The 25,277-nt window shown below is 42.6% G+C and overlaps 4 protein-coding genes across 4 annotated transcripts; 3 read left to right on the top strand and 1 right to left on the bottom strand.

Annotated features, from left to right (window-relative positions):
- Positions 1–2,021: 2,021 nt before the first annotated feature.
- Positions 2,022–9,236, top strand: galnt6 (UDP-N-acetyl-alpha-D-galactosamine:polypeptide N-acetylgalactosaminyltransferase 6 (GalNAc-T6)). Its single transcript, XM_079272897.1, has 11 exons — positions 2,022–2,085; positions 3,351–3,850; positions 4,413–4,585; positions 5,687–5,836; positions 6,803–7,037; positions 7,122–7,239; positions 7,349–7,549; positions 7,720–7,851; positions 7,951–8,052; positions 8,150–8,308; positions 8,704–9,236. The coding sequence occupies exons 2-11, from the start codon at positions 3,369–3,371 to the stop codon at positions 8,815–8,817; spliced, it is 1,866 nt and encodes a 621-aa protein (XP_079129023.1). The 5' UTR covers positions 2,022–2,085; positions 3,351–3,368; the 3' UTR covers positions 8,818–9,236.
- A 748-nt stretch (positions 9,237–9,984) lies between these two features.
- Positions 9,985–13,746, top strand: LOC306780433 (glucose-6-phosphate 1-dehydrogenase-like). Its single transcript, XM_079272811.1, has 12 exons — positions 9,985–10,142; positions 10,720–10,757; positions 10,878–10,986; positions 11,079–11,296; positions 11,385–11,543; positions 11,694–11,819; positions 11,925–12,018; positions 12,123–12,309; positions 12,431–12,666; positions 13,246–13,322; positions 13,424–13,516; positions 13,607–13,746. The coding sequence occupies exons 1-12, from the start codon at positions 10,026–10,028 to the stop codon at positions 13,695–13,697; spliced, it is 1,545 nt and encodes a 514-aa protein (XP_079128937.1). The 5' UTR covers positions 9,985–10,025; the 3' UTR covers positions 13,698–13,746.
- Positions 13,747–14,602: 856 nt separating this feature from the next.
- On the bottom strand, positions 14,603–20,934 carry LOC306780910 (ceramide kinase). Its single transcript, XM_079273442.1, has 13 exons — positions 20,597–20,934; positions 19,280–19,375; positions 18,931–19,068; positions 18,706–18,834; positions 18,537–18,600; positions 18,281–18,426; positions 18,122–18,196; positions 17,855–18,007; positions 17,488–17,593; positions 16,419–16,522; positions 15,768–15,964; positions 15,372–15,685; positions 14,603–15,167 (listed from the first exon to the last, which is right to left on the bottom strand). The coding sequence occupies exons 1-13, from the start codon at positions 20,721–20,723 to the stop codon at positions 15,053–15,055; spliced, it is 1,764 nt and encodes a 587-aa protein (XP_079129568.1). The 5' UTR covers positions 20,724–20,934; the 3' UTR covers positions 14,603–15,052.
- A 1,363-nt stretch (positions 20,935–22,297) lies between these two features.
- On the top strand, positions 22,298–25,116 carry naa10 (N-alpha-acetyltransferase 10, NatA catalytic subuni). Its single transcript, XM_079274240.1, has 8 exons — positions 22,298–22,469; positions 22,627–22,725; positions 22,844–22,902; positions 22,998–23,043; positions 23,206–23,321; positions 23,483–23,527; positions 24,368–24,452; positions 24,518–25,116. The coding sequence occupies exons 1-8, from the start codon at positions 22,449–22,451 to the stop codon at positions 24,743–24,745; spliced, it is 699 nt and encodes a 232-aa protein (XP_079130366.1). The 5' UTR covers positions 22,298–22,448; the 3' UTR covers positions 24,746–25,116.
- Positions 25,117–25,277: the final 161 nt, after the last annotated feature.

Here is a 25,277-nt window from a genome sequence, read left to right on the forward strand (position 1 = left end):
TTTTTATTTCTGGTGAGGCTCTTGGATCTCTTCAGGACAAGTGGTAGTAAAGTAGTGAACGGCTCAACCAGCTCTCATGTCAATCAGCAGTCTGCAATCAAGATTTCTCCCTGTGGCAGTAACCTGAGAGAAGCCTCCTCCTTTTCTGAATAAATCAGTCTACAGTTTCAGGAGGGTGATGCAGGAGAGAGTATTTAATTGCTTGCAAATGAATAATGAATTTCTGTTGAGGTAATGGCAATGTTCACACACAGCACATATGCTGAGCATTAATTAAGAGACATAATTCCTCCTAATCCCTGATGAAAAAGCACTAATGTTACTGTATAGGCTCAAGATACAGGGACTTGTTATGTGTCTGTACTACACTGTTGTATACTTTTTCTTTTGTACACTGTGACTATGTGTCTCATATTCAGGTGCATCTCAAAGAATTAGAATATCATCAAAGTTAATTTATATCATAAAATATATTAGTCTGGTTCATTAGGCTACACAATCATGGGGAAGACTGCTGACTTGACAGTTGTCCAGAAGACAGCCATTGACACCCTCCACAAGGAGGGTAAGCTACAAACGATCATTGCTAAAGAAGCTTTGCTGTTCACAGAGTGCTGTATCCAAGCATGTTAATGGAAAGTTGAGTGGAAGGAAAAAGTGTGGTAGAAAAAGGTGCACAAGCAACAGGGATAACCTGGTGAGGATTGTGAAGCAAAGCCCATTCAAGAATTTGGGGGAGATTCACAAGGAGTGGACTGCGGCTGGAGTTGGCGCTTCAAGAGCCACCACACACACACACAGACGTATCCGGGACTCGGGCTACAACTGTCGCATTCCTTGTGTCAAGCCACTAACCAGAGACGACGGCAGAAAGTACATTTTGCATTTAATTTGGAAATCAAGGAGGAAGAGTGGAGAGGAACACAATCCAAGTTGCTTGGGGTGAAGTTGCCACAGTCAGTGATGATTTGGGGAGCCATGCCATCTGCATGGTGTTGATCCATGTGTTTTATCCAAAGTTTAGTCCAAAGTCAACGCAGGAACTTTTAGAGCACTTCATGCTTCCCTCTGCTGACAAGCTTTATGGAGATGCTGATTTCATTTTCCAGCAGGACTTGGCACCTGCCCACACTGCCAAAAGTACCAATACCTGGTTGAATGACCACGGTATCACTGTGCTTGATTGGCCAGCAAACTCGCCTGACCTGTATTGTCAAGAGGAAGATGAGACACCAGAAACAACAATGCAGACGAGCTGAAGGCCCCTATCAAAGCAACCTGGGCTTCCATAACACCTCAGCAGTGCCACAGGCTGACGCCGCATTGATGCAGTAATTCATGCAAAAGGTGCCATAACCAAGTTTTTTGTTTTTTTTAATTGGTCTTATGTAATATTCAAATTGTCTGAGATACTGAATTTTGGGTTTCTATTAGCTGTAAGCCATAATCATCAAAATTAAAAGAAATAAACGCTTGAAATGTATCACCCTGTGTAATGAATCTATGTAATATCGTTTCACTTTTTGAATTGAATTGCTGAAATAAATTAACTTTTCGATTATATTCTAATTCATTAAGATGCACCTGTATATCCTATAGTAGTCTATATCATTTCAACATTTTAATATGAAATCATATTTTTACCCAAATGTATTTTTTCTATGTCTGTTTCGATTTGATTTGACTTTATCTATTTATTTTTCCTTTATTTATTTCTTTCTTTCTTCTCCCGCATTTGGTACATATTGTAAACTATTTCAATCACAGGAACCGCGTGCTCTGTTTTCGATGAAAGCCGCCTTTAACGAGCTGCACGGAAGTAACTCGGGTAAGGACGCACGCGGCCAGCAGGGGTAACCCTCACTCCCTCTGTCTCCAGCTAATCATTTCATCAAATGGCACCTGTGCGGTTCAAAGGAAAAGCCGGGAGGCAACGCAACTTCTGCATCCTGGTTCGCTGGTCGAAACTCCAGTCCTACAACTTTAAGCAACTGGAAAGACCGCTGCGTGTTCATTGGAAACTTTCCAAACGCATGCAGAAATCCACCGTAACAGGTGTTGGCGGCGACTTCTTATACATTTGAGGTAAGTGGCGGAATTCACATCATAAATTCACCTTTCAGCAGCGTGTCGGTGTCCTCCGTGAGATTGACAGGCAGGTTTCATACATTCGTCAGGTATCTAATTTTTTAGAGCCGACAAGAGCTTAGATATGTCTTTAACTCTGACATATTCTGAATTACAGGAACTACACACTTCCTCTTTCATTTTTACGGAATTTGTGATTACGCGGGACCTTCTGTTTACTTGTGTTTCAAGTTACTTTAAGCTGTAGAACAGTGTGAACAGTTGTTTGATTTGTAAAATGATGTTTCTGACAAGCACTTCCTGAAAATACAGAAAGTTGATCTGAGGGGGACATAATACTGATTTGCCACTCTATCCAGATTTACCGGCTCACATAATATTGAGTTAAAATATTGTCTGACTGTTTTCTTCCTCTGTTGTAACTCAAAAAACTGGACCAACTGGTTATCGATTTGGAGACGACCGCAGAGTGGTCTGTGGTGGTTTCCCCTTTTGCTGGAACACCAAAAGAGTGACTTCTTGAATTAATTATGAAGGAGGCTGGCTTGAGAATAGAGTAAATTAATCATGAACAAGTAAGAGTGAGTTTCTAACTGAACCGTGATCACCCACTGACACGCAGATGTCCTACATTGCAGTGATATCCTGTTTCACCTAGCAGGAAACGGCCTCTTATTGTGCCTGGGCCGGCTTGATGTTGTGGTCCTGTCTTGCTCCACGTAGCAAACTCTACTTCCTGTAGCAGATGACAGCTCTGATCATTATGGGTGTGGTGTATGTGTAGCAAGGCGTTGTCATTCATTAACAGGTGAGAGAGTTGCGGGTTGAGCCAGCAGTGTCGTGGCCCACCTGCTGCCACGTGGGTCCTGGAGGACTGTGGCCGGAGCAGGTGAATTCAGGTGTTTACTGAGAGGTGTGGTGTGTTTGTTCGCACTCTCCGCCTCCGTGTTCTCTCCGCCAGCCCTGTGGGACTGTTTCCTAAAGAGACGAGGGGGAGCAATGTTGGCAAGATTTCCTGCTGCTATGACACTTGCAGAGACGCAAACCGGTTTAAGAAATGTTCCTCTTGCTTGTCTCCCCCCCCCCCCAGTAACAACTAACTGAATGATTAGTGAGTAAAACCAGGTAAGGCTGACAGAGCAGTTTGTTTTTGAATGAAGTGGGTTTTTTTCAGAGCTCGGCTGAAACTATCACGTAACACACGCAAACATTTTGCAGCGAACGTCTTGGGACAAATGTAGTTTTTCTTCTGTTTTTAACAGCAACGCCCGTTGTGAAACATGCGTAAATTCCTACGCCGGCGTATGTCCCCCCTGAAACTGGTGCTCCTTGGGGGGACTGTCTTCATGGTGGTTTTAGTGGTTCTCCAGAGGGATGTTGGGTCCTCGTCTGCTGGTGACCCCTGGTTTCAGGAGCTGGTGGACAAGAAGGATAAGGTGTTGGTCATGGTCCGAGAGGCTGTCAACAACATTGGCAACCAGATCAGACCTCCGCAGGCACCGTCGATACAGCAGCAGCCCACCGAGGACGCCGAATGCCCTGCTGGATTCTACACTCGGGCTGAGCTCAAACCTCACCTGGAGAGACCGCCTCAGGACCCCGAAAGCCCCGGGGCTGATGGGAAAGCATTCCAGAAAGACAACATGTCCCCAGAAGAGGTGAAGGAGAAGGAGGAGGGAATGACGAGGCACTGTTTCAACCAGTTTGCCAGTGACCGTATCTCGCTCAGCCGTAGTCTCGGGGATGACACGAGGCCTTCAGAGTAAGAGCATGTTCTCAAGATAATCTGAGATAGTTTGGAGTTTGCTGACATGTACATAACAGGCCAGATAATACCCTGGGTCCCAGCTGGGCCACGCTCAGAGCAGTCAATTATGTACATGCATTTTGATATTGTGTCTACATTTTCCTGGAAAATCACTTTGTTAAGACTCCTCTGAGTGTAACTGCAAAAAAAAAAAAAGCCTCGCAGTATGCACATGTTAGTATGTGTGTGTACTAAGTAATTGAGACTGAGGTATTATCTCGGGTGCAAACACTTCCACTGACTGTAAATGTTTGCCAGACTTGACATTAAACGCATCACCGGCTCGATACGCCTTGAGCTGTTCCTTTTTCGAGTGGCTTTTTAAGTGAGCCGATTGTTTATGACTGTTTGCTCAATGTGCTATTTAAAGTATTGGTGACCAGACCTTGAATATCTGTAATAGCAATGGTCTGTTAATACGTGGCTCTGCAAGACCTTGTGTGACTTTCATTTCATCAGATACGCCTCTCACTTTTGCACACTTCTTTGTCTCCCCTTGTATTCTGACCTGGCTCAGGTGCGTGGAGAGTAAGTTCCGTCGCTGTCCTCCTCTGCCTACCACCAGTGTTATTATTGTCTTCCACAACGAGGCTTGGTCTACCCTCCTCAGGACGGTCTACAGCGTCCTGTACACGTCTCCTGCCGTCCTGCTCAAAGAGATCATCTTGGTGGATGACGCCAGTGTTGCAGGTGCGAAAAACATAAATACAAAACGTAGCTGAGGCCTCACTGGCAGGAAAATATACAATGGGTTGTTTACGACGTTGCCGACAGTAAGGGGAGTTCAGGTTTACGACTTTATTCATTCGTATTTACTTAATCGGGCAGGAAGTGAGGAACAAATTTGTAAGCTCAGCAGTTCTGCTTTTCTGTTGATGTTATCAATAAAGCTAATGCAAACTAAACATTTCACGGACATTGTGTCTCATAATGTAAAGATGATATTGAACACTGTGCATGTTTCACAGAAGAGTTGGACAGTGAAGAAACATTTTCAAACAACATGACAGAAAATCACCAGGAAGCTCGAGGAAGTCATTTCTTCAAAAAGGTGCAGGCAGGACAGAGCTGCAGCAGCACAGTCTGAAAACCATGAAGCCTCAAGTTATGAGTGATTTATGAATTAAATTGACCTTTGGAGTTTATAGGGCAGCGTCCCAGTCACTTTAAGCTGTGAGCTTTGATAAGAATGATGTTTGCTTGGGATTTTTTAGCAGTTTGCACACAGAGTATCAGGCTGGTGTCATACATGAAAATGATGTTGTGTATTTTACTATGGGTATGCCCACAAGGCTGGCCTCCTGTCAAATAGAAAGTGTTGCGCACCAACTTAACAACAGAATCTCCAAGGCCGCCACCCCTTCATAACGCTTTGACAATGTGGTTGCCGAATTCACCGAGACCGAAACCTTTGAGAAATGTGCAGCGTGCATTGCGGTCATAAAGACTCGTAGAGGGGAAGTGTGATCCAGATTTAACAGCAACGTTTCCACTTCATTGCTATATCTTCTGTGGGTGATCACACTGGTATACATTTAATTGTTTATTTTTATTATCTGGGTCAGCAAGCTGCTTTATTATTTTATCTATTCATTATTATTATTATTGCTGAAAATGATAGTTCCTCTGGCCGTAAAGTGTGTTGCACCCCTGACCAAACTCATTACCCAGCGCGTTACGATTGGGTGTGGCTCAAAGTGATCTCTGTTGCATCGTTAACCACATCCAACATTCTCATTGTTTTAAACAAAGACGAAACAGACATGCTAATGTTGTTTCTATTTTCCGCAGATCACCTGAAGAACCAACTGGAGGTGTTTGTGCCTCAGCTGAAGATTGTCCGCGTTGTGAGGCAGCTGGAGAGGAAGGGCCTCATCACTGCCAGGCTGCTGGGTGCCAGCATCGCTCAAGGCGAAATCCTTACTTTTCTCGACGCACACTGTGAGAAAACACACACACCAACAGTCACAACGGCCGTTTTTAAGCAGCTGTGTGTAGGTCATTGGGACAGCAGCACTACCAGGGTTAGGGGCTAATGTGTTGTTTTCCCTCTTTACTAGAAATGTACATACTTGCACTACTGCAAGAAAGTGATTCATATTTCCTATAGTTCTCTAAATAGTTTGTTTGTGCCATATTATGGCAACATTTTGAATCAAATGATTATATTTTCACTTAATATGAAGGTCCATCTGTCCATCCATAATGCACAATTATCCATGTTTTGTTTCAACTTTAACTTTATCACAGTATTTATAAAGTTTTCAGTAAAATGTTCAGTAGATGTATAAGTTATCAAATGAAAATATAATTAACAGCAAAGATTTATTGGAAGCAGAGAGTTAGTTACACCTTAATTACAACATCTCTGTTTGGTCTGAAAATGTACTTTGACTCACAAAGCATAAACTTTGTCATTTAACTTTGGGAGCAAAAATCCTTATTGTGATAGTAACATGTTTGATTGTTTATGTTAGATCATTTTCAGACATCTTCCTCAGTATTCAGCTATCAGAATACAGAAGTGTCCTCTAAATGTAATGTAATAATATCATTTTCATGAATCCGTGCTTTGCTCCGATCATAACTTTCTCACCTGAAACAGATTTTTGTTAAATTGGTAATCCTTCAGATTTCAGTCCTGGTTGATTTGCAATTTCTTTTTGAGTGAAATCAATGGAATTATCCTCAGAGTTTAGCAGTCCTTTTTTTTTTTGATACATGAGCTTCAAGTTTTTCCGAAATGTGTGCATAGGTACATTTTTCTGTATGGCGAAAAACTGCAATACAGCATTTCTTCCTTTAGTTGTCGCCACAGACACACTTTGTGTATTGCAAATACAAACTAACCCCAACTGAGGTTAAGAAGTAGACATGAAGTATTCTCTGTCACTCCTCCCTGTCTAGGTGAGTGTTTCCATGGTTGGTTAGAGCCACTGTTGGCCCGCATTGTGGAGGAACCTACTACCGTGGTTAGTCCAGAGATCACCACCATTGACCTCCAAACCTTTAAGTTCAACAAGCCTGTGGCCACCAATCACGCTTTCAACCGAGGTAACTTTGACTGGAGCCTGAGCTTCGGCTGGGAGGTGATCCCCGAGGCTGCCAGGAAGCTGCGCAAGGATGAAACCTACCCTGTAAAGTAAGAAGGATCATGTTTGCTTCACTCGGATAATCCTGAATCATTTAAGTCTCTAAAGCTTTGATCTGACTCTGACAATTTCAGAACACCCACGTTTGCCGGAGGTCTTTTCTCAATCTCAAAGAAGTACTTTGAACACATTGGAACATATGACGACAAGATGGAGATCTGGGGCGGCGAAAATTTGGAGATGTCGTTCAGGGTTTGTCTCTCTATCTATACTTTCACAGTTCCACAGGGTTTTTTTTTAGTCGCCCTCTCATTTTCAAGTTTGAGTCTGAATTTCTACCTGCATCACATTTGATTCGCAGGTGTGGCAGTGTGGGGGTCAGCTTGAGATCATGCCTTGTTCTGTGGTTGGACATGTCTTCCGCACCAAGAGCCCCCACACCTTCCCCAAAGGCACAGAGGTCATCACTCGCAACCAGGTACGCCTGGCTGAGGTCTGGATGGACGACTACAAGACGATTTACTATCGCCGCAACCAGGCAGCTGCAGTTATGGCCAGGGAGGTCAGTGTGGCACTGAGTAACACTGTTCAAATGTTAAATGCACATGGATACAATGACATTTATCACCCTTCTTCCACAACATTTTTAATTTTCGACTAGAATGTTTACCCCGCGCTGCAACAAGTTGATATGAAAATGTAATTATAATATTCCCATTTCAATGTTTATAGCATAAGTTTGGGGACATCTCTGATCGCCTGAATCTGAGAGAGAAGCTGAATTGCAAGAACTTCACCTGGTACTTGAACACAGTCTACCCAGAGGCCTTCATTCCTGACTTGCACCCACAAAAATCTGGAGCAGTAAGTCACGTTTCCCTTTGTCTGTATTTACATATTTATCATATGACACACCACTCACATTACATAACCGCGGCTGTTATTTGTGTCTGTTTGCACCAGATTAGAAACTCAGGATCTGGAACTTGCCTGGATGCTGGACAGGATAACGATGGAGGTAAACCTGTGATTATATACCAGTGTCACAACATGGGAGGCAACCAGGTACGACTGACTCACGCATGTGAAATGTAAGATTTGAAGATGAATTGATGTTCTCTGGGACTGGTTAGGTCTCTGATTGGATGATTGTCTCTTCTAGTACTTTGAATACTCCTCTCATAAGGAGCTGCGTCATAATATTGGAAAGCAGTTGTGTCTTCAAGCCACGCCCCAGCCAGAGGCAGTGACCATCGAGCTCTGCCAGCGGAAGGGGAAGGGCACCAGTGTGTTACCAGGACAGGAGTGGGTCTTTACAGAGGTGAGGGACATTTGGAGCCGAACTTAAGAAAATAGTATTATTTGAGAGTTTGATGAGAATATTGATATCACTAGCTGCTGCTTATCTTATCTTGGATTAGCGTACAATCTGAAAACATTGAGCTTCCTGACTCTTGTTGTCACCGTGATGTTGCCAGGCAACTAGCAGAGGCTACAGGAAGTCGGCACCCAGTCAAGAAGTATTCTGGCCCATAGCCCCACATTTAATGACCCATTTCAGCTATTACGCTTTGTTTATTGTACGCATTTCCCCCTGCAATGTTGCATTTATCTTGTATAGAATGGTGACAGGAATAGTTCAAATGTAATCTATTGGTATGTTGATATTAATTTAGGCTTCTGTATTGAGTCACCTTTTTCTCTGACGCTCTCCAGGAAAATCTGCTGAAGAATCCCAGTAGTGGGAACTGTTTACAGCTGAATGGAGACCAGCTTCAGATGGACCACTGTAATGCTGCCAACCTCTACCAGCACTGGACCTTCATCTGAGCTCCCTGTCGGCCCATCAGGTGACCTCTGGCACCTTGTGTCCCCTTCCTCAGACTGTGCTCTGAGGCGCCAACTCAACTTTGCTCCAGAAGGACCTCCTGCTGTGGAGCTTGGAGCATTTGGCCATGCTGAGTGGACAGTTAATGATGGAGGACAAAGAAAAGACTGTTCGAGACGCTTGGGTTGGCCTTAACTTGTTTTAAATTAATTTATGATGGAAACTCTGAGAGACGTTCGAAGGTGGCTGGGAATTATGAGATGCTAGACTGTGGACTTTGTATGCAGGAGCTTGACTGTGGGGCGAATGATTTTACTTCAGTGAATTCACACTCCAGCTTGGAAAATAGCCATTTTGTGTTTTATTTTTGTTTTAATGAATGTCGAAATGTGAAATATTCACTTAACTCATGAAATCAAGAGATGTCTGGTTTTTTTTTAAATAAAAATGATTATTTGTTGTCAGATAAACGATCAATTGTTTATTTGAATCACCATAAGTATCTAGAAAAAACAGGTTTCACAGTTGTACTGTGAAATATATTAAATGTGATGCGTATGTATGTGTGCACTACAGCTTATAATATTCTATTAACATATCTTTTTATTTTATTTGTTTTTATCAGAGCAATGGTTGGTATTGATTCACCGGGTAACATTCTGACATGATTAACTTACTGTGGTTACTGATGCTACAAATATTAACTCATTTGAACTTAGAGATAGGATTCCTGCCATGATTCATGACTCATCATAGGCACCTATAAGTTTGTCTAAGGAGTGGTTTAGGAGCAAGAAACATTCCTGCCAATTGTTTTCAGCCGTGTCTGAACAGACCTGAAATGCGAGTTTAAATGGATGCGCGCGATTCCTTCCAGGTTGCCAAACCTGATCTGATTGAATGCGTTGGTTCTCACCGTTGACCCAATCTGCTGAACTGGAGACCCGAGGTCATAAATGCATTACGAAGCACGAGGAAGCGGCCACGCTAAGGCACTTAGCTGGAGAGCCGAGGTCATGAACACATTACGAAGCACGCGCAAGCGGCCACGCTAAGGCACTATATTGCTGTCCAACAGGTGGCAGCATTAACTTGCTGAGTGTTTCTGCAAGGCGAGGGTGACAATTGAAATGTCACCACGCTGCGCGTGTCATGTAGCAACAGGGCAATGAGAGTTGCCACAGTTCAGACAGAGCAGATAGGCCCGAAGATGAGCGCTGAGCCTTTGACTCGCTCCGAGGTGTTTGGACAGCTCCGGAGGGAGCTCTATGGAGAGGAGCGGTCCAGTCATTCCAACACGCACATATTCATCGTCCTTGGAGCCTCTGTAAGTACAACCTGCACAATCCGTAAGACATGAATAGCCACTGTTTCCCTCGAACACAACGCAACACAGATCTGTAGCAATGTTCTGTGGCGTTACAGTGGAAAAGAATGTTCGAAAAGAGATTTTAAAGTGACAGTTTAAGCTGACACAAAGAACAATTCACAGGGAAATGTTGCAGTGTGGTAATCGGAAAATAAAAGCCCGTGAAAGAGCAGCTGTTTGACGGAAATGTGCTGCATCTACTGTCCAGCATTGAAGAAGGAAATCGATATGGAGCAAAAGCATTTAATCGGAGCGTTTTTACATGGAGCCCGGCACAAGTTCCAAAGTCTAGTTGTTTATATCTATCGTCCTTGTTTGCTTAGCCCTTAATAGTTGAAACCAGTCATCTTTTTAGATTCTACCTGTCTCACAGAAAGGGTGTGTTCAAAGTTCCTCCATTACGCAACAGATTCACCGACTCCACATTACCACTTGTCTTACTCTGAGGACTCTTGATCGATTCTTTTCAGCCAAAGTGATTATCAGTAAGAGTTCACGATCTGATCTCTTTTTTTTATTTATATATTTTGCACAGGGGGATCTTGCAAAAAAAAAGATCTATCCAACTTTATGGTGAGTGAAGGATTGCTCCTCTAACACCAAGTACACACCCGGTGTCTTTAACGTTGTTTTCTCATTCTGTATTATGAGGAGTTAGACCTTTGGCCAGTGTTTTGACTTTCCCTTCTTTAGGTGGTTATTCAGAGATGGCCTGCTCCCAGATGACACCTACTTTGTTGGTTTTGCCCGGTCTAAGCTGACCGTGGAGGACATCAAGACAGCATGTCTGCCTCATATGAAGGTAGCATCCCTATTGGCTATCTGGGACAACATTGTTGATTGTTTGGGGTGTCTTTTCTGGAAACTGGAAACATTATTCTACATTTCCCTCAGGTCACTGATGAAGACATTGAGTGTCTCTCAGCCTTCTTCAGTAAGAACTCCTACCTGAGCGGCAGGTATGACGACGACGGCTCTTTTACTCAACTTGACTCTCATCTGTCGTCTCTGCCCGGGGGACCTGACGCCAACAGACTCTTCTACCTGGCCCTGCCGCCCACCGTCTACCAGCATGTCGGCACAAACATCAGAACCCACTGCATGAGCCGCAAGTCAGTGTCTGTTATAGGAAGCAATGGTTTACTTGCTATTCAATCACATTATTCTAATCAGCTGTGTGTGTGTGTGTGTGTGAAACAGAGGCTGGAGCAGGGTAATTGTTGAAAAGCCCTTCGGCCGTGACCTCCAGAGCTCAGAGGAGCTGTCAGCCCACCTGTCTACCCTGTTCACAGAGGACCAGCTCTACCGCATAGACCACTACCTGGGCAAAGAAATGGTGCAGAACCTCATGGTGCTCAGGTAACAAGCTCTGTACACACATTCTCAAGCACTTTTCCACGAGTAAAATACTAAATGTCATATAATTCTGGAGTACTCATTATTTCTTTCTTCCTGTGTCACTGGTTTTGAGGGTTTTATTTCAGATGTGTTTCATTCTCTCACAACCAGGTTTGGAAATCGCATCTTTGGACCCATATGGAACAGGAACAGTGTGGCCTCTGTGGTCCTCACCTTCAAAGAGCCTTTTGGCACTCAGGGCCGCGGAGGATACTTTGATGCCTTTGGTATCATTCGGTGAGAGTCGGTACATTCCGATAAAAGTGAAATGAATGAGTACAATGTTTTTGTTACACTAGAGCTTTTACTTCCCCTGACTCCTCTTCATGTTCCTTAATGTAGAGATGTCATGCAGAACCATCTCCTTCAGATGCTCTGTCTGATCGCCATGGAGAAACCTGCTTCCACCAGCCCAGATGATGTGAGGGATGAGAAGGTAACACCAACGATTGACTGTAAATAATAATTTGTGCATACGTTTGCTCTGAAATACCAGAGCGTCTACGTCATTGCAGTCCCGTAATTGTTGTTGTGCTGCAGGTGAAGGTGTTGAAGTGTATAGCTCCTGTTGCTGGGTCCGATGTGGTGCTTGGCCAGTATGTGGGGGACCCTAAGGGGGAGGGCCACTCCAAGCTGGGTTACCTTGATGACCCGACCGTACCAGAAGGCTCCTGCACGCCGACCTTTGCCACGGCTGTGCTTTATGTCCGGAATGAAAGATGGGATGGTGAGGCAAAACAGTTCTTATCTTTTTTTTACTCACTTGTCTTAGTCTGCACTGTGTGACATTCCCTCTGATGTTTTGCACCCTTCACCATCCATCATCCCATCAACCACCCTTCCACCAGGCGTCCCTTTCATTCTCCGCTGCGGTAAAGCTTTGAATGAACAGAAGGCAGAAGTGCGCCTGCAGTTCACTGATGTACCAGGAGACATTTTTGGCGAATGCTGTCAGAGGAACGAGCTGGTGGTGCGGGTGCAGCCGGACGAAGCAATTTACCTGAAGATGATGACCAAGAGGCCTGGAGTTTACTTCAGCCCAGAGGAGACTGAGCTGGACCTCACCTACAGGAGCAGATACATGGTGCTACTCTTAACTCAAAGCATCCGTTGTGGTCAATCATTCAGGTCCAACTTTCAATCTTAAAATCTATTTTATTTTGAATTTTTAAATGTGTGTCAGGTTAACGTGCTTCTTCAGAACATTTACTGAAGTGAAATCTCTTTGTGTCGTGATATTGTCACTCTACTCTTCATATAAGTTGGTTGCACTTTATTTGAACAGTCAAATGTTGATCTTCAACACACTATAATATTCTGTAACTTAAATGTCTATTCATTTGAGGTGGTATTTGATTGATATTCAGCGTCTTACAGTAATATTGATAGTGTTAGAAGCAACTAAAAATAGGGTGGAGGTGTAGAGATACACCAAACGCATTGAAACAAGTTTGTCAAAAGTTGCGAGTTGGCCACCTAATGGTTGATGTCGTATAAAAGAATATATTACCATTTCCATCATATCCTATTCAGAGACAAACAGCTGGTTTTGTTTTAAAGAGAGTTGCAACACGTTTTTCTTGTTTCTTCAGCTCAAATTGAGAAAGATGACTGAACTTGAATCAAGCAGGTGTTTTTTTTTACATCTACCATCTTCTTCTAGAACGTGAAGCTCCCAGATGCTTACGAGAGGCTGATACTGGACGTGTTCTGTGGAAATCAGATGCACTTTGTTCGCAGGTTGGTGGCGTCATATACTGTTCTAGTTTATCATAGGTATTTTATTTTAGTGTGGTGTTTTGTTTTGTTTTTGACTTGGAGTGCTCTTCTTTCTGTTCCAGTGATGAGTTGCGGGAGGCCTGGAGGATTTTCACCCCCCTCCTCCACCAGATGGAGGGAGAGAAGACACACCCACTTCCTTACACATATGGAAGGTAAAACGTCTGTATTATGAAACCGAAATGAATACATGAATTTTCCTTTTAGTGATCTCATTCTCCTGTCTTTGCTTTGTCCGTCCACAGTCGTGGTCCTAACGAAGCGGATGACCTTGTGAAGAGGGTAGGATTCCGCTATGAGGGAACATACAAGTGGGTGAAGCCCCACACAGCATGATTCAGACACACATTCATGAACGCACACACACAAGATTACAAACAATAAAGTTTACTGCAATCTTTCACTGCTGTAAGTTGTTTTATTTTGTCTGCATGTTGAAAAGATACCACTGCATTTTATCCCTGATCACACAATGTGGAAATCAGTAGTCTGATTTCAGTGTTCAACTGTAAATGTTAAACTTCTAGTAAATCTAACATCATCTTCTGCTTGCACTACTTCCCTTTTTAACATAATTGGCCATATGAGACTTATTTACACTTTAAACAGGGTCATTTCAATGTTAAGAGTATAAACCTGTTCTCTGCTCAGCAGCCCCGTGTTTACAGTCATCACCACATCATGATGACACTGAACGCCACATACAATTTACACTATGAGGGCTTGTTGGTCTGCAAGAACAGGTGACTCTGAATACATGTTTACTGTAAATGTCCTGCTTCAGGTAACAATGACAGGTAGGTGCTTTAAGCTAAATTCAAATCTAATTTGTAAATGCTTGTTAACTACATTTGTAACGTTGAATCTGTCACAATGCATGAATGCATTTTACCATTACATCTTAGATTTACTGTGAAATTTGAATTATTTCAACTGCCTGCAGCAGACTGATGCTATTTGTTGTCACCTATGTCTGCCTTTGTCAGGTACATGACCGAGCTGGCGGCCTTCCAACTACAAACACACAAATACACACACACTCTGACCAATAACACATCATTTGGTCATCCTGCCTGGACTCCGAGGGCCGTGGGAAGTGCAGCAAAGACAGACATAAGAGACTTCTCTTCTGTATGCCATAATAATATCATGATCTTACAGGTATGGTAAGTTATGTTTGGATCACACACGAAAAAAATAGGTCCTACTGCACAATTATTTATGTACACGTTGTTGCGCTTACTATGTTTCGAATGTACACTAATGTTGACAACAATAAAGCACAAAATGAGTCAGGTCAGTCTTTTTTACTGACTTACGGTGTTTTTTTGTCTTAAATCATCGGAATGTCAACAGAAGTTGATTCTGTGGAAGCTCAAGTGAAAATAAATAAAATTCCCAAACCAAAAATTGCATACAAACACTAAATACCCCCCAAAAATCTGCACTACAGATAAGTCATCATTTAACAAGTATTTTAATAGTGTTTTAAGTAGAAGAGTTCAACAAGCACACACTCATTTAAGAACAAATACTTTTTTTCATTATTGCAATGAGAAAATATGTAGAAGTACCTGAAATACAAGGAACTCTTTGGCCATGAAGGACTGCAAGGCAGTCTCAGTGAATTCACAAACTTGCCTAACATGTCCATTGTCACCTTTCTCTCATCATTCAAAATGTAGGTAAGACTATTTGTGTCGGGTGTATCCGCTGTCACGCTTGTCATTTTCTTCACCGCAGTTGTGCACGGCTGCTCCGTCCTCGATACCCCTGGCATACAGACGCACCAGCTGGCCATGTATCCTGAGAGAAGTGAACGTGGTTAAAAACGTTGCTGCTGAGAAACGATCATCTTTGCCACCTGGCCACCGTTTGGCTTTGTTTTCTGTTGGTAAATGACTGAGCTGAGTTGCAACAAAGTTACAACCAGACATTCATTAAAAAGGATCATACAGTACCATGTGAGAATACACGAAACAACAAATGGATGCTTGAACGCTCTTATACCTGCAGAGGATCTCTGTGGTGGGCAGAATCTCTCCGTCACAGTTCCACACTGACACAGCAGGAGCTTTGCTGCAGCACAGACCACACAAGAAGGGGGTCGTTGTTTTCTGCTCATTTGTCATTTCTCGTCCTGTGCCCGTCTCTGCCAGGTTCACCTGAGATCCACTCCTGCTTACTGTCTCAATGTAGCCCATCTCTTCATCTATCCCACCACTCGACCCCCCGATCTCTTCATATGCTTCTTCCTCTTTTTCGGGGGGGAGATAGAAACGGACGGCCTTCACGCGATGCACCTCCACAAACGGCATGTCGAACTAAGAGAAGTGGGCAGAGAACGGGTCAAGCCATGTTTAAGCTTGCCAGCCCAGCTTCGGTGTAATGTGAAAGTGCTCATACCTGGTCCTGTGTGCTGGTGTGTCTGTAGAGGAACTTGAGGAATCCCAGCGGGTGAGTGTCCCATACCAGGATGAGGTCGCCTGTTCCATCTGCGAGGTGAGCAGAGGGAGAGAGGCCCAGAGGACTCTTGGGGCACGAGCTGGACATGCAAGTGAGAGACACACACCTGAACCTGCCCTCCACACTCATCCACTTGCCTGGACAAAGAGAAAGAGAGGCATGATGCCACATTAAAAAAATAAAAAATCCCTGCTGTACATCACTGCTGATTCTTAATGGACCTTACTGCTGTTTTTGCATGTTTTTCACCCATCATGCACACTTTACTCAATTTACTTTTCAGGCAAGTGCTGGTTTGAGTTAGTGTTGCTTTGATTGTTTGGTCATTGAACATATTTCTGTTCTTTCTCACTTTTTCTATATTTAGCTTCTTCTCTTATGAACTGGATTATGCTGTGTCGGATGGATAACGGATACTGGATAATGTCACCTCTCCAGCCCTCTATAAACATTTCAAATAAAACAATCTTGCAATGAGCTTCATTTGAAGAGTTAACGAGCCAAAAAACGCTCCTTTAAAGTGTACATGATTTCTGCTAAATGGGCTTAAATATACAAATACAGGACTTTTATGTGTGTCTGTGTTATTACCTTCTGCGTCACTACTGAACTGGCTCAGGTGGGAGCTGTAGAAGGAGCCTGGATCTGAAGAGTGGGAGAAAAGTCTTTCTGTGCTTCGGGAACACACACTGCATCTATAAACATACACACACGTAAAACACAAATTATTTTCACTCTGAAATAACAAGCTCATTAGCTTATGACACAAGCTTATTCATAAGAGCATTATAAACCTCTTGCTGACAGCCGGAGGTGGATGCCTCAGACAAATACTGAGACAATGTACACTCTAACAAGAGACAGAAGCTCACCTTTCCGCTAGATCAAGTTCCTCGTGCTATGGTTTCTACCCTCCTTAAGGTGCACTCAACACCTGAGTCCCTGCTGCAGGTGGTAGCAGTTACAATGTCTCAAGCAGTGGTGCCTCAATGACACTTTCTCTCTTTCTCATTAAAAGGGTTTCAGGTGTACATGGTTAAAGTCACTCTCGTCCTCACACAGCTTAGATAAGCGTGAGGACTCACAGAAAGGCTGGGAGTAAGTTTAGAAACCAAAAAATGTAACAGCCGTTCATCATTTATGGAAATGTACATGTTCTCATGGGCTTCTCTCTTTTCATGTTGATGACACTTGCTATCCAGGAAGAGTCACTTATAGGAGTTAAACAACGAGTACTTATGGAGAGATGCTACATAAAAACATCATTGTGGTGGTTTTGTTTGCATAATGTTTGTTTCACCTCACATAGCTCAGTCACAGTCGCATAACAACAGCAACTAACACAATGGACAGTGATTCTCAATTTACACATAAAGTCACCTCTGTGATACAGGAAGAGAACAGAAGAAAAAAACACATGCAAAAAGTAAATACTATACTTGACAAATAACATCAAGTAAATAGATAACACCCCCACGCTAGGGGTTGTGTAACCGTTGTAAGGTGTTAAAACACCTCCACATCACGAGAATATAATCCATTGTACCTATTTAGATTTTCTTGCTTTTCCTTTTTTTACAGTTTGCTTTGTATTTATTCTTTATTGCACTGTGTATACACCCTTCTTTGTGTAAGATCTTGTCAGTAGCGTGCGTTTTACCCTGAGAGGCAGCGTGTTCTATCTCTTGGGCTGGAGAGCAGCGGGTCTGCTGGTAGATACTGAACTATGCCTGCATAGCTTCTGTTGCTCAGGTACACCATCGTGCCTGGACAAAGAAGAGCAATATGGTTAGCAAGGAACACTTTGAGGAATGTGCAGGGAATGTGGTTTTGTGACATGAAATGTTTTTTTAAAAAGAGCGTGTGCATCGCATGAAGTGCTTTCATCTTAGTCAGAGCGCTAATAGTGACAGGTTCAGGGTGAATTTTTAACTTTAAGCTGAAAATAAATGCAGAGAATACAACAGCATCGTATGTATCTCAGCGTGCAGTCATTTCTGTTCTGTAGATGAATCATCCGTCCACACCTGAATAGTCATATCGGAGAGGTCCCATCCAGCGGTGTTTTTCACTCTCCGCCAGTACGTCCCCGTAGAAGCCGTAACCCAACAGAGACACGGAGTAGCGCACCAGAGCAGAGGCATGATGCACTGAACACACATCCAAAGGCTGAGAGTCTCCTGCAAGGTATTGTGGGATATAAGAAGAACATACAAGCTTAACTATGGAGTTTGGTATTTTTAAGAATTACATTGTTTTTCAAAAGAGTGAATTATTCTGATAAAAATCCTCACCAATGATGATGTGCAAAGCTGAAGTAACAGGGTCGATCACTCCTACTGTGGCATAGCACACACAGTCTGTAGAGCCTACAGTAGATACATTAGAAGAGGATGAGTGTGCCACTGCGCTACCTCCATTCGTTTATGAATTCCTAACAACTGTGTCCTTACCTGCAGGGACGATGCCAATATGGAGCGGACAAGGCTGTAACGTAACCGCGGGATCATTCTCACAAAGGCCTGCCTCTTGTTGTGTCCGCCCAATCAAACCGTGAAGTATTTCGCTGAACATGCCATCCCCGCCCACACACACCACACTGTCATAAACAAACACAAGAGTTCTGTTGCGAGAGCGCCTCCCAGAGAGCTTAGCCGTTATAATGCTCTCACACCACAGTGTTTACGCTGTGGTGCTGATGGTTCTTACCCGTCAAAGCCTGTCAGGTCTTTCTTCAGGAGGTGGTCTCTGGCCTGGTTGGCCCGCTCAGTCACTGAAAGAGAAACGTTATAATAACATAGGCTGCAAGTCACTTTCATTCATTATTTCTTAAATTAAGTTAAGGCTAACTATGAGTCACAATTGTGTTGTCCCTTACCTATTACATGAGAGCTGATACCAGCTAGCTCAAACAGAGGGGCCACCAGCGAATGGTAGATCTTTCTTCCTTTCTTCTTCCCTCCAAATGGGTTGATAAATACCAACAGCCTGTTTGGACGCAGCGGACCTGAAACATACGTTTGGAATATTACAGATTGTTGCGAGCCATGTGGACTCTGAGGGAATTGAAAAAAAAACCCATTATCTAATCATCCATCCATACTGTGAGTTTTTAGAGACGTTCTTAGGTGTTTTGTCCACTGGTCTCTGAGCACCCGACTGAGGCAGCTGAACTTTGTGCGGCCCAGTCTCCACAGTAACCCATAAGAGCTCCCACTGCTGCTGCGCTTCACGTAGAAAACTGGAGGTAAATGACAGATAAGGGAAACAAAACCAAACTGTAAAAGCACCATATCAGGCATACGTTTGACTGAACTGTAAAGCTAGTGTGCTGTGCGCTTGTATGCAAATTACACATGTTCTCACATAGTTTTAAGCTCAATGGCAAAAGATGTGTAATGTTTCAGACTGTTCAGCATTGACTGCCTTGGTATTTGTGAAAATGAACCCACCTGTGAAGTCTTTATCTGTGTCCTCGACGGACTTCTGGGGCAGGATCTCCACGTGGCCCTCCTCCACTCCAATCACCTCAGCCACAGGTACTGAAACTTTAATCACAGAGACACATACACACAACATTCACCTCATGTGGACATGTTTCTTTGAACACAATGTATGGGGTATTTTAATCACTGGAGAGACCTTCCTCACAGCTGAATGTTTTATGTGTCACAGCAGATGTCAAGGCATCCCAATTGGCTGCTATGCAAAGACTCTCTTATGGGCCTTTTTTGTCATGTGACATTAGGAAAAGCACAGTTGTAGTAACATTCATGTTGACTGTTTTCCATCCAGCTGCTTCAGTTTCAGGGTTCTGATATTGTGCATGCTGGCTCACTGGCACACCTATAAAGAGCGTCGCCATCATCCATATTATTAGTTACACCTCTTGATAATAATTGGGTTATAAACGACGGTTTGGAGCCTATGTTTTACACTTTGACTGTGTAAGAGAGATGAGGATGATACAGCTTGTTTGCAGCGTGAATGTTTTTTGAATCAATTAAATTCAATGTAGCTTTAGTGGCATGAACGTTTTGTTAAAAAACAATGTTGTCAAAGCATCAAATAAAAAATAAAAAGTATGCCATAATATTAATATTAACATCAACATAACATTGTAATTGTTATTTAATAATGTATATACAGTGATAGTTATTTTCAACACATGTCAGTAAGTGTGTTGTCTTAGAAAACACTTTAAAAATGTCTTTAAAAACTGAAATCCCTTTGTTTTCTGTGCAGCAACAACAGATTCCAGAGTGCAGTTCTCTCTGTGTTGTGTGTGTGTGACAGCATGTGGAGCAGAGGCATTTTGGTGTTGAGAAAATATGCTCGGAAGTGTGTGAGTACTCGACAATCAGTGCTTTACACAAGTGTCTCAGCTAGTCGTGTTTCATGTTAGTGCTGTTTAACTTGTTTTTCACGTTTTCTGGTAGAAGCTATGGGATTAATGAAACCCTCCCTTTTCCAAATGACATGTAAGGTGTAACACATATTGTCATGTTCGTGTTGTTTCCCAGGCTACTTCTACAAAATACATACTGTTTGTTTTACCATCATCAAGTTATGCCAGTTACGTGCAGACAGGAAACAGGTTGTGGCTTTTAACAAGTGTTAACAGCAACAACGCTACTACTGAGGTATTCCCCTGAGTGTGCGTAAAGCCTTATTATTATATTTAGACATTCTTTTTAAACAAGACCACGGGCCTCTATAGCGCGATGTTATAGATCGACTGATGTTTTGGAGACCAAAGAGCCACCTACTTGTTTTCTTGTCGATATTCTTCTTATCTACCTCGGTCCAGTTGAAATGCCAGCCCGTCAGGACCGCCCGGTATCTTTTATTCCCGACCCACAAACTTGACTCCAGCCTCAGATCTGTCTCCTCCATCTGGAAAAGCGCTTTTCATCCACAGCGTCGCTCTTTCCAGTGTCACAGAAAACTTTAACAATCACATTTAACAGTCGTAACTTTTGCATCTCTGAGTTGGAGCAGCAGGTTGACGATATGCTGTCGCCATCAGTCAATAGCAGGTGTCTGAAACGAGAACGTCTTCATCTTCCTCTGAATTAATCCGAAGATGTTTTTTTTTCAAGACACGTTTAGGATAATGTTTCCTGTCAAATGTTGACGACGCCGCCTGTCACACGGGTGTTATTCTAAAAATATGCATTTCCTCTTCGGTCCCTCCCCGGTGACACCTGTTTGATTTGCATGTTGCACTGCCGATTGGATGCCAGTCAACGTTACTGAAGTATGAACCAGTTTCCAGTTATTGTTGACAGAATTTGGTTATTTTTTACAGCAATATAAGTAATTTTATGGTTGAAAGAAGGCTTGAATCTGGTTACAGTAAATTATATTGAATTAGTAATTATTAGTAATTATCAGTAACAGCATTATTATTATACCTTTGAGCAGTTTACTGGACAAGCAGGTACAAATAATGATTCAGTTGTTTCTCAATTTAGCAATTATAAAGCTAAAAGATGTGTTATAAAAGTGTCCTTGACATTCAATCAGTAAGTGAAAAATATAGAAACAAGAAAATAAACCGAGGAGGAAAATCTGCAATGCTAACCTGGCCCTCAAAGTTCCCTGGATATATTTCAGCATACGGAAATGTTAAAAAGTGTATCTTAATTTAAAGCTGCACAATATAAGTTGTGTTTTGAAGCCCTTCTTATGTCATGAGGAATCAGCATCTATTTGAATAACTCTATACAGTTAGATGTAAATTGTTAAGATACAGACCTGAAATACTGATTCGAACATGAGAACTTGTGAATTGTAATGGATTATCCCCCACGGACTTGTGACTAGACTTAGACTTATACAACTCTGTTTCTAAATCAAAGCAAATACCTGTTATATCAATTTAGGGTTATGTTGACATGATTGGGGGCTCCAGGGAAAAATTTGCTTTTTGGCCCCCATTAACCCCAACTCCCGCCCTCAGTGCACGGTGTGTACCCTGATCCCTCAACACAGACTACTAAACAAATTCAGATGGCAGCTTCATTATAGGCCTATAGAGGCCGGTGCCTTCATGCTGAAATAAATGTAAATTAAGAACCCAAGACTCCAACAGGGCCACAATACCAGGTAATACAATGTGACCCATTTAGTTGATATTTGTACTTTCGTGGTGCACAGCACACAATGCAGCTGGGGTTTTGGGGGGCTCTGGGGATCTGGGGCCCCACACAGTGATCCGCTTTGCCTGTTTGGTAATCCAGCCTTGCTATGTTAGTTTGACGCTTCCTGTATGTATGTGAAGTGTACGAATATAATACACATTGTAATAATCGGGTTCTTATATGCGTGAGTGAATTCTTCCAAATAAAAGTGATTTATGCCATGTTTTCGTGCCTCAAGCAAATGGTACTACTTTTATTGTGAAGTCCCAGCGCACACTGTGACCGGAAATGACTGGCCTTATTGTGGCACGCTCCTTCCTCCACTCCCCTCCTTGCTAGCAAGTCGAGTTAGCTCGTTAGCGAGACAAGCTCTTTAAACCACTTGTAGTGTGATTATTATGAATTGATTGACCCTCGTGACGTTAGTTTATTTTATTTCTGTCTCCACAGTCCAGATAACAAGCAAACTAACAAAATGAACATCCGAAACGCGAGGGTAAGTGCTGAAACCCTTTCGACAGCCATGCTGTTTCTACTAACGGCTAGCTAAGCTAGCATAGTTATTGCAGCCTGCCCGTTAGCGGTCCAAATATCGCCGACTAAGGGCTAAGCATTGTGTCATGCATCTTTCTGACTGTCTTTTTTTTTTCCAGCCGGAGGACCTTATGAATATGCAGCACTGCAACCTGCTGTGTCTTCCAGAAAATTACCAGATGAAATACTATTTCTATCACGGATTGTCCTGGCCGCAGGTGATTCACTGTGAAGCTTCCCGTTTCCCCTGTCTCTGCTAACACCGCTGCTCCTATGATCTAAAACCTGACAGTGTTTACGTTTGACCCTCGTTTTCTTTTCTTTTTATCTTTTCAGCTCTCATACATTGCAGAGGACGAAAATGGCAAAATTGTGGGATATGTGCTGGCAAAGATGTGAGTCTGTGAATCTGTGACAATATATATTTTTTATTTGACACCAGTTACACAAAGATGTTTTATATGTTCCAAAAACCCTTTCTGGACTCTAGGGAGGAGGACCCTGATGATGTACCCCATGGACACATCACTTCTCTGGTGAGTCTGAACGAGAGACACCCTGTCTCCTCCATACATGTCCTCCATACATGTCCTCCATACATGTCCTCCATACATGTCCTCCATATTACATGTTTTATAGTACTGAGATGTTTGGCTGGTTTCTTTAGGGCAACATAAACCCTTATCTTTGTTTTCCAGGCTGTGAAGCGCTCTCACAGACGTCTTGGTCTGGCCCAGAAGCTGATGGATCAGGCCAGCCGGGCCATGATAGAAAACTTCAACGCAAAATATGTCTCACTTCATGTTCGCAAAAGGTAAAGTACACCGTTGCTCGCTGTGGACTTTGCTTCTCTTTGTTCTGTTGGGATGCATTATTGTCTGGGTTGTCCTGTTTCCAAAATGTTTAAGCTCTGACTGCGTGTGTGTTTGTAACCGTGTTCTCAAAGAACGCACCAATCTTTTCTCCCCACTGCAGCAACCGAGCAGCCTTGCACCTGTACTCAAACACACTGAAATTCCAGTAAGTTTCTTTCTGTGCCAACATTATATTAGTGTTTTAATTGTAAGGTACAGAATGTACTCTTGTGATTTCATTACACAGTCAGTATGGCCATAGCCCGGCTCAGGTCATGGGTAGAGATAGCCAATGAAGCAGTCTGACATTAGCTTATTCTCAATCCATGAGAAGATATGATCAAGAATCCTTTCTTCCTTTTTTTTTTTAACACAGATAAGAACAATTTGTTTTGCTCAGTGTGCCCTTTTTCTTTCTGACTACATTTTCATTTTGCAGCTGCCAGCACCACCCACTGTGCAGTACACAGTGTGGAAAGCTTTTCCTTTTCCTCGTTCATATTATCAGGCTCATTTAGGAACGGTGTTGTCTTGAAGACCTTCAGATATTTTTGTAAAATTACTTTCTTCATGCCGATCAAACATTTTTCTTTTACAAAATCAACCTGAATGGATTCTTTTCGGCAATGTCGTATTGTCCTCACAAATCCATTATCGGTAGGACCGTAGTCGTGAGCTCAAGTCCCCCCCCCCCCCCCCCCCCCCCCCCCCAACAGCTCCAGACACCAAAAACCAAGTCTCTAAATTGTTTCAATTATTTGGACTTATCTCTTGTTTATTAAGCTCTTGTTGTTGAATTATATTTTCTGTAAATTTAGTTCTCAACATCAAGGTTTCAAAACTCAACAATGCCAGGAATTACAATTCTGTTGTGAAGACAAGCGCCCCTCATTCATTTATTTATGACTAAAATTAGTAACATTTGAACATGTTACATCCTGAGCCCAGGCTTTATATGTATTTGTTGTGACTGCAACCAATTTGATACATTGTTGTTCCTCCCCAGGATTAGTGAGATAGAGCCCAAATACTATGCAGATGGGGAGGATGCCTACGCCATGAAGAGAGACCTGGCCCACCTGGTTGATGAAGTGACTTTATTTTCTACACTGACCTGATTTTCACAAGCTCCTTGTAACCTCGGGACCACGAGCAGATTCTAACTATGAATGTGTTCTGTTTTCGTCTACATGCACCGAAGCTGAGAAAGCCCGGAGTGCGTGTGGCGGGGCAGGAGGCTCCGTCTGGCCAGAACCCGTCAGGATCTGTTGACCAGGAGAGGGAGAACGAGAGAGACAGCGGAGGAGAGAGCAAGGAGCTGAGTGAAGTCAGCGAGGCGACAGAAAGCACAGACGTTAAAGATTCTTCTTCTGATTCACAATGACACTGCAGTCCTAGACATTTTTAAATTCATCCCTAGCTTCCTCTTTTTATCCCTATTTGACAATATTTCTGGCTTTACAAACTGTGACTATCTGTGCGTCAAAGCCTTTCCCACATTTCCATCACTGTTTTTTCCTTAAAACTTGCTTTCCACTGCAGTGATGAACAAAACGTCTTGGATAATGACATTGGGGTGTTACCTAAATGAAACTAAAATTAATAACTGGTCTAATTGTGTTTATTGGATTGCTGTTGTCATTACCAAAAGTCATACAAAGATCTGTGAGATTTAGAGAATTTAAAACAATTTGTGCTTTTCAAGTTGTCTCAATCTGGTCTCTGAATTATTTAACAGAATTACTGCAAATAAATCTTTCAAATAATATTTTGGCATCACACTTGTTTCAATAAGTGGTCATAAAGGCAGCTTAGTTGATTACTTCAAGTGGGTCAATAAAATATCTCAATATATTTAGTTAGTACAACGCTAATTGTAAAGTCATCAAGACTTTTTTGCAATAATACACAACCAG

The sequence above is a fragment of the Melanostigma gelatinosum genome (assembly GCF_949748355.1).
Source record: "Melanostigma gelatinosum genome assembly, chromosome: 8".
NCBI classification, from domain to species: Eukaryota; Metazoa; Chordata; class Actinopteri; order Perciformes; family Zoarcidae; genus Melanostigma; species Melanostigma gelatinosum.